Below are 9,626 nucleotides of genomic sequence, written 5' to 3' on the forward strand. Positions count from 1 at the left end.
TGTATCCCTGGTATGTTATTAAATTGTTTTTCACTATTTATTGTCATCATCAATTTATGTTTCTTATTTTTATGATTAATATGTTAAACGATACAGTTAATATAAATTTTGACAAATTGAAAAATATACACTCATCCACAAAATTTACGCGTTTACAATCTAATAACGAGAACCTGTCTCCATCAACAACGCCAAATGTCTACTCTTCGATTGTATTAAACAACGGTTAGTGTTTTAAAATATTTTTAAATAAACATGTTTTATTTAGTCTTTAGTTATGCTTAAATATTGATATTATTACCTTTGTAATTTCAAGGCTCTAAGACATGTACACCATTTGTGAACTCTGTTGCGTCCAAAAGGAAAAAAAGACGAACAATTTTAGATTCCAAAAGAACTGCTTTTGTTGAAAGAAACAAAGCTGGTCTCCGAAATACATCTTCATGTAATTTGTTTTTCAAATTGAACTATTATTGTCCTTTTTTATTTATGTTTTTTGAATGAAACGAAAAAAAAATTTCAATCTTACGTTTCCTAATTTGTTAAGTTAAACATGTTACAATTTAACATAAAATAATTTGAATATAATTTACAATTTGAATAACTTTCTTTTTAATAACTTTATTTTTTTTAATTTTGTTGACAACCTTTATAATAACTTTCTTTTTTTAATTTTTAACAGGTCGAATAGATAAATATAATGTTCAAGAAGGATCAAACGCGTCTTGTGTTGTTGATGACATTCCGGAGTCGTCTACAACCTTTCGTAGAAGGTCAAGAAAAATAACTCCTATAGTACCTATACCTATGGCTGATTTAAATGAACATGCTACAACAATTAATTATCATAATTTTGTAGATGTTTATAAAGGAATATCTAGAGGTGGCAAATGGGTTGGTGTAACATCCTAATTTCGGTTTTATTAATAGAATAAATATCGTCTATTTTATAGTGGGTCGTTGTCGGTTTAGAGAAACAGAATACGAGTTGGGCTAGTGTTGGGTTAAATGGATATGGATTATGGACTTGGATTATGAAAGAAAGAGGAAAGGACCATGGGCTTAAGCCCATGATCCAAAATTATATAAACCATTAATCCCTCATTTAATTCATTCTCACACATTCCATACACCACCCAAAACACACACTTAAGATTTCTCTCAAATTCTTCCTTATCTCTAGCCGATATCACGAAGGAAACCGAGAACCGACCCAAGGTAATGATAGTATGTTATTGTTGAGCTTAAATCCGTTAGATATAATCATGAAACGTCGAGCCGACACCGTTAAACCGTTTAAGTCACGAGATCCGGGTGGATTCGGGTATAAACCGAACCTATGATGAGCTTAGGAGTCACCCTAGCTCAGATCTGGATCGAACGGGACGAAAAACGGTGAAAAACGAGCCAAAACCCGTTTTTCCGGCGGCTTTCCGGCAGTGACGGCGCCGGAAAGGTGGCGCCGGAAAAGGTTGGTACGAGGTTAGCGATGTCAGGGAATGTTCTGACATTCCCTGACCTAACCCTAATTCGCTAAGGGTAACTAGCGAAGTGGGTGTGATTCGCTAGCTGATTCGTTAAGGAAAGATAACGAACTAGCCTTAGTTCGTGTCCTGATTCGTTAAGGAAAGATAACGAACTAGCCTTAGTTCGTGTCCTGATTCGTTAAGGAAAGATAACGAACTAGCCTTAGTTCGTGTCCTGATTCGTTAAGGAAAAGATAACGAATTAACCCCCCCCCCATTTCGTTATAGCCATTCGTTAAAGGAGATAACGAATTAGAAGGTCCATTTCGTTACTTGAACTGATTCGCTATGTGGACTGGTTCGTACAAGGACAGATTCGTCAGAGGTCCAGTTCGCTAGAGGGTTCAGTTCGTTACAAATGACCAGTTCGCTAAGATAAGTCAATTCGTTAAAGACTGAATAACGAACTAGAAAGTTTAATAAAATGACAGAACAGTCCCTGGACTTAGAAAAAGAATGAATTAATTACAATTCACCCCTTGAACTTTTAAGTAACATATTAATTAATGATTCGAAATTATAATGGAAAATGTGTTACGACAGTTAATAGAAATAAAATTTTTCCAAGCTGACCTGGCAGCTCGACCCCAGCCAGGGGCTCTGCCCTTGGACCCTGCTAGGGGCTGCCGCCCCTAGACCCCGCTGCTAGGGGCGCTGCCCCCGGACCCCCGTTCGTTGTGGGTTATATAAAGATAGAAAATACAACATGAGTAGTAGTAGTTAATTGATACATGTAAATATTATACAGTTAGCCGTGCACAACTCAAGAAGGGAATAACGATTAACGGAGAGCGTAACAGGATTCAGGTGAGTTTCTAGCCCCATTTATGTGTTATGTTTTCGGGGCTGTGTGCATACTCAATATGTTTGTTAATACGCTTATCCTAAGAGATAAGTGTATGCCTTATGTGAATAATGTGAAATGTATGAATGATTGCTTGATGGTACGTGAACGATCTTCGGATATTGCACGTCCTGTCAGGTTGTAACGCTATGTATAAGGTAAGTATGATATGTATTCTTATGTGTATGAATGTGATAAAGTTAATAAAAGAAGGAAATGATGGTTGTATGGTTGTATGGTTGCGAAGAGGGTACCGGGCCCTAATAATACTCGAGGTATGATGTATGGTTGTATGGTAACGAAGAGGGAATCGAACCCTACTAATATTCGAGAACTAGGGAACCGAACCCTACTAATATTCGAGGAAAGAGGGTACCGAGCCCTAATAATACTCGAGGAAAGAGGGCACCGAGCCCTAATAATACTCGAGGAAGGAGGGTACCGAGCCCTAATAATACTCGAGGAAGGAGGGTACCGAGCCCTAATAATACTCGAGGAATGTAGGGCGTAATGCTCTTTATAACGTAAGATATGAAAGCAAGTTAATACAAAAGAAGGTATGAAAGTATGAAAGTATGAACGTATGAAAGTATGAATGAAAGAATATAAGTTTATGTGTATTGTATAATGTATGATTAACTAGAACTCACTCAGCGTAGCTGACTTTTAGTATGCACGCAGGTGAGTAGGATGAGGCAGCTCGCTTGAGGAGACACGTGGCACTGAATAAGAGGCTGGCATCGGAAGATTCAAGACGTTTAAGTTTAATGTTTTGTTCATTTTGAAAGACAAGATGTTGTTTTAAGACAAGATGTGTTTTGCTATGAAATGTTTTACGAAAGTTTTTATATTCCGCGAATGTTTTAATTAACTCTGATATTAGAACTGCGTTTATGAGTAAATCCAACACGAAAGTAGGGCTACCGGTAACGGGGCCTAACAGTTGGGTTGGGTCGAACGAGTCATGGGTCAAAACGAGTTTGGGTCAGAATGAGTTTGGGTCAGAACGGGTCAATTAAAAAAAGGGTTGTTTTGGTTTGGGTCGGAATAGGTTAGGGTCGAACCGGGTTTCGATTTTTTTTATGAACGGAAATAATGGCGGAAACATTTTAGTTTTTTTAAAATTTCTGTTTTTTATTTATATTTTAAGTTATGATTTTTTTTAATAATTTTTTTGAATTTTTTTTGAGGAGTTTTCTATTAAGATAAAAAACCATCAATAAAATATTCAAAAATAAAAAAAAAATTATAACTCAAAATATAAAGCATAAACAAAAAGAGTAAAAACACTAAAATTTTCCTACGTTACCTCTTTCCATAAAAAAACGAGAGTCGAACCGAAAAAACGGACAAAAACGAGTCCCGAATCAACCAAAAAGAAACCAAAACCCAACCCGGCACGGGTGAAAACTAGTGTTGGCTTGAAACATGAACCGAACACGTTCCAATTTGAAACTCGTTACGTGTCGAAACATGTCTTGTATGAAAACCCATTCCGATCCGAGACCTGTCACATTTCCTTAGGACGCCAACCCACATCGACCTAATTCTTTGAACTTGTCGACCCATTTTGACCCAAAAATAAAAGGATGGAATTTAAAATGACTCATATTGACCCATTTAGTTAAAACCTTTTACCCAAATCAACTCATTTAGTTTTTAAAACAACTCAAATTAACCCATTTGAAAGAGTTTGGGTCAAGATTGCCACCCCTAGGAATATCATCAGGTATGATATATATTTCATAATTTACTTGAAATTATTTATTATGTATTTAGGTATACTAGGTAACTCCAAATGCTGATGTTAAAATTATACTAGAATATCTTGATCATGGAAATCAATCCGTTATGTGTCCAAGTTGCAATGCTTTGGTGTGGAAAGCCGAAGTTAACAGACCAAGTAATGCTAATGAAGAAGGAGCTTTTTCACTATGTTGTTATAATGGCAAAGTCAAACTTTCCGATGTTAGACAACCGGGTGATACTTATCTTGACTTATTTCGTGGTGAGAGTGCCATGAGTAAGTATTTCTTGAAAAACATTAGACGTTTCAATTCAATGTTTTCGTTTACGTCTATGGGAGGAAAGATTGATCATTCCATAAACAAAGGCAATGCGCCATATACGTTTCGACTTAGCGGTGAAAACTATCATTGCTTGGGAAGTCTTTTACCATTAGAAGGTTGTAAACCACAGTTTTCTCAACTTTACATTTACAACACTGAAAACGAGGTTTCTAACCGTCTGGGTGTTTTTGGGTAAATACTTTTAACGATATTCGTCCACTTTTGTTATGTTATTAACTTTTAGTTTATTTTTTGTTATTTATAATCTTAGGAAATGTTTTTTTTTGTGGGCAGTGATAATAATTCAATGGACGATGAGCTAGAGATGTATATTATTAATTATTTGAAGAGGATGTTAGATTCAAATAATCATTTGGTCCAAGCTTATCGGATGGTAAGAGATTGTTTTGAAGAAAACCCACAACTCGATTTGAAGTTGCGTATTATTGGAACAAGACAACATGATGCGAGACAATATAACTTACCATCTAGTTCTGAAGTTGGCGCTTTAATCGTCGGTGATATTGGTCACGCTGTCGACAACCGAGATATAATTGTTACCAAGCAATCTGGTTTGTTAAAGCGTATTAGTGAACTTCATCCATCATATACACCTCTTCAATACCCGTTGTTTCATCCTTTTGGTGAGGATGGTTATCAGGTTAATATACTTCATAAGAATGTTTCCTCTTCATCAACCGCAGAACGAAAGAAGGTTACAATGCGTGAATTTTTTGCTTATCATATTCAAGATAGGCCAAATAAGTTTTCAACCATGTTAAATGGTAGGCGCTTGTTTCAGCAAATTTTAGTTGACAGATATACAATGATTGAGGCTCAAAGATTACATTTTATACGCGGTAAACAACATGAACTTTGATGTGATACTTACCAAAGTTTACGAGGTATGCAATCTATTGGGAATACTGATGTGTCAACCGCTGGTCAACGTGTTATTCTACCATCCTCATTTACTGGCGGAGCAAGATATATGATGCAAAATTATCTAGACGCTATGTGTCTCTGTAGATGGTTTGGGTATCCCGATTTTTTCATAACCATAACATGTAATCCCAATTGGCCAGAAGTTAAAAGATTTCTTAAGGATACAACATTAGAGTCGGAGGATAGACCTGATATTTTATGTCGGCTTTACAAGGTCAAACTTGATGCAATGATTAAATTGGTGAAGGATAAGTCTTTGTTTGGAAAGGTTCAAGCAGGTAATTTTATTTAATTTGATGAGTATAAAATTATAAACATGACCTACTTGAATATTTTACTTTCTATAGAGTTAAAAATCAATTTAAACAAACAGATTATTTGTTTAACTAATAAAAGTTGATTAATTTTTACTTTTATTATGTATGTTGCAGTTGTTTACACGATAGAGTTTCAAAAAAGGGGGCTACCGCGTGCTCATATTTGCATATTTATGCATCCACGTAGCAAGATTCATAATCCACAAGATGTAGATAAATTTATTTCTGCTGAGATTCCAAACAAAGACACTGATCCAGACCTATACAAACTTGTATCTGATCATATGATTCATGGTCCGTGTGGTGATGCTAATCCGAAGTGTACATGCATGGTAAACTAAAAATGCTCCAAAGGTTTTCCTAAAATGTTTAAAGATGAGACAGCTGTTGATTCGCAAGGTTTTCCAGTATACAAAAGAAGATAACGGGCAATATGTTGTTAAGTCAGATATAATGATGGATAACAGAACTGTTGTTCCATACAACAAGACTTTATTAAAACAATTTCAAGCACATATTAATGTTGAGTGGTGTAATCAAGATGGATCGATACAGTATTTGTTCAAATACATTAATAAGGGTCCAAACCGAGCAACAATTTCTCTTGTATAAAATAACAATGTTGATAACCCGGATACTAATTTATATGAAATCAAAGCGTTTTATGATTGTAGATATGTCTCTGCATGCGAGGCAACATGGAGGATATTTTCATTTGATGTGCATTATAGGATTCCGTCTGTTATGAGACTTACTTTTCATTTACCCGGTGAGCAACATGTAATATATGGTGCTAACGAAGATATTGAAGATATTTTAAACAAGACAACTAATGTTCTTCGATGTTTACCGGTTGGTTTGAGTGTAATAAGAACCATGATCTTGCAAAAACTCTCACATACGCAGAGTTTCCAACAAAGTATGTTTGGAAAAACAGTTACGTAAATGGGAACCTCGCCTAAGGGGTTTAGCAATAGGTAGAGTTCATGCTGTTCCGCCGACATTCGACGAGGCTTACTATCTAAGGATATTATTAAATAAGGTTAAAGGCCCAAAATGTTTTGAAGATATTCGAACAGTTGATGGAGTTGTGTTTGAAACTTTTCGAGATGCATGTTACAAAAGAGGTCTTTTAGATGATGACAAGGAATACATAGAAGCCATTGAAGAAACAAGTCATACATCTACCAGATATTATTTAAGAAATTTATTTGCTACAATGTTGATTACTTATAGTTTATCTATACCTCATTTTGTTTGGGAAAGCACTTGACAACTTTAAGTTGACGGTATACTGTATAAACAACAAAAAGATCAAAATAACCCATGTACGATTAACTCATTTTTTTAATTTTTTCAGTTATGGAAAATATGTAATATCCATTAATATTTCATAAATATTTATTTAATTAGTTTTTTTATTTATTTATTTCAGGTTTGATTTTTAAGGAACAACAGTTAAAAAACCTAGCACTCCTCGAAATTGAAATTTTTTTAATTTCAAACAACTCCAGTCTTAGAAGATATCAACAACTGCCATTTCCAGATATGGAGAAAATTTCACGAGCAACTAATCCGTTAATGGTGGAAGAGCTCTCATATGATACCGAGACCATGAGTAACGAATTTAATAATCTGTTTGATTCGTTAACAGATGAACAACGAGTGGTTTATAACGAAATAATGAGTGCTTTGATTGATAAAAAAGGTGGAGCATATTTTGTTTATGGTTACGGCGGTACTGGAAAAACTTATTAATGGAAAACCTTATCTGCATCGATAAGGTCAAAAGGAGAAGTTGTGTTGAATGTCGCTTCAAGTGGTATAGCTTCTTTGCTTTTGGAGGGTGAAAGAACCGCACATTCGAGATTTTAATACTTATTAATTTGACCGAAGATTCCATTTTTCCGGTAATATTACAACCCAGTTTATGTTAATTTTTATATTAATCATTTTTTGAGTATATATGGGTTTATTTGTTATTCCAGTATCAATTTACTTTTAAATATCTTACTTTGTTTATGTTTTTTTATTCTTTCATAAAATAGGTTAAAGGAAATACCGACGTATATGAGTTATTGAAAAACAAGCTTAATAATTTGGGATGAAGCACCCATGATTCATAAGCATGCTTTCGAGGCGTTGGATAGGACTTTAAATGATGTTATGCATGGTGATTCTGGTAATTCTTCTGAAGCCGTTTTTGGAGGTAAGGTTGTTGTTTTTGGTGGTGATTTTCGTCAAATTTTGCCCGTTGTAACCAACGGTACAAGAAGTAAATGTGTCAATGATTGCATAAATTCTTCTTATATCTTGTCAAAATGTAAAGTTCTTAAACTAACTAAGAACATGAGGCTTACAGTTGGATGTCGATCTTCAGACGTTGAAAACATCATAGAGTTTGCTGATTGGCTATTAGACATAGGTCAAGGAAACGTTGGTGGTCCAAATGACGGACAGCCGGTTATTGATATTCCAGACGATCTTTTGATATTGAACTCAGTTGATCCCATGGGTGATTTAATAACCTTTGTATATCCTAATATATTAGATAGATTCAACGAACTTACTTACTTTAAGGATCGTGCACTGTTGGCACCTGTGAATGAGGTTGTTCAAGAAATTAATGAACGTATGTTAGCCATATTTCTTGGTGAAGAAGTCGAGTATCCAAGTTCCGACAGTTTAGCTGAATGTGAAGACGTTTCAGAGGATTTTGATCCACACTTGTACTCTCATGATTTGTTAAATGGTTTAAAGATGTCAGAAATGCCCAATCATAGATTGGTCCTCAAAGTTGGTGTTCCAATCATGCTATTAAGGAATATCAATCATAAAAAGGGTTTGTGCAATGGAACACGCCTTCAAGTTGTTAGTCTCGGTAGGCGTGTAATTGATGCTAAAGTTGTCTCTGGTACGAATATAGGATATCGTACTCTAATCAGTCGAGTAACTCTTACACCAACTGATAAGAAACTTCCTTTTAGATTAAAAAGAAGACAGTTCCCTATCTCAGTATGTTTTGTCATGACAATCAACAAGAGTCAAGGTCAATCTTTGTCAAGAGTTGGATTGTATCTTAAAGATCCAGTATTTTCCCATGGTCAGCTTTATGTTGCTTTGTCAAGAGTGAAGAGTCGAGATGGTATTAAGTTAGTGATACTCGACAAAGAATCAAAGCTTGCAAATAAAACAACAAATGTTGTGTACAAGGAGATTTTTGGAAACGTAGAATGAAAACATAGTGAATTTGTCATCTCTTTGAAATTGTTCTATTCTACACTTATTGTTATCATGTAACTTTTTTTGGTCTATACTTTTTTTGCTCTATACTTTTGTTTGTTATCATATCTTAAAAATTGTTATTAAGTTATAAATAAATATTAATGTTAATATATACAAAAAAAAATTCCGGATTCAAATGTTTAATAACATACCATTGTTTATATGAGTATTTCAATTTTAACTTAAAGTATTAAAAATAGTAAATATAATATTTAATAAAATATTACAAATATAGGGTAACTATGCATGATATACTTATTAGATAGATATAATGATTTACATATTTGGAAAACTAAACCGTCACTTCATTTTTGTATTTTATAATTATCAATATAATTCATCATCATCAGCTTCTTCTTCTTCTTTTACACTCTAAAGGTTTTCATAACAAAATTAATCGGAAAAAAATGTCTACCATTGTCAATTGGAAGTTCTCTACTGTTTTACGTAAGTATGAATTTCTGTTTAGTGATTTACTCATGATACACAAAGATAATATTGAATCTGTGATGATGTTTAATAACCTCCTCAAACATCAGATTCATGAGATTGGTGTTCGAAAACTTTTACCATATCTAGAGGAAACCAATCTCATAAATCTTTTACATCATTACCTTGCTGATCTTCACCAAGATGTTTT

At 34.3% G+C, this 9,626-nt stretch overlaps 2 protein-coding genes across 2 annotated transcripts; both read left to right on the forward strand.

Moving 5' to 3' along the window:
* The first annotated feature begins 5,346 nt into the window (after positions 1-5,346).
* LOC143616599 (uncharacterized) lies at positions 5,347-7,459 on the forward strand. Its single transcript, XM_077089392.1, has 7 exons — positions 5,347-5,662; positions 5,816-6,033; positions 6,077-6,255; positions 6,376-6,553; positions 6,639-6,876; positions 6,938-6,997; positions 7,137-7,459. The coding sequence occupies exons 1-7, from the start codon at positions 5,347-5,349 to the stop codon at positions 7,457-7,459; spliced, it is 1,512 nt and encodes a 503-aa protein (XP_076945507.1).
* A 357-nt stretch (positions 7,460-7,816) lies between these two features.
* On the forward strand, positions 7,817-8,938 carry LOC143616600 (uncharacterized). Its single transcript, XM_077089393.1, has one exon. The coding sequence runs from the start codon at positions 7,817-7,819 to the stop codon at positions 8,936-8,938; it is 1,122 nt and encodes a 373-aa protein (XP_076945508.1).
* Positions 8,939-9,626: the final 688 nt, after the last annotated feature.

Source organism: Bidens hawaiensis, unplaced genomic scaffold (genome assembly GCF_021521415.1).
Source record: "Bidens hawaiensis isolate Kalapana, Puna unplaced genomic scaffold, B.hawaiensis_p1.1 tig00048311_1, whole genome shotgun sequence".
NCBI lineage: Eukaryota > Viridiplantae > Streptophyta > Magnoliopsida > Asterales > Asteraceae > Bidens > Bidens hawaiensis.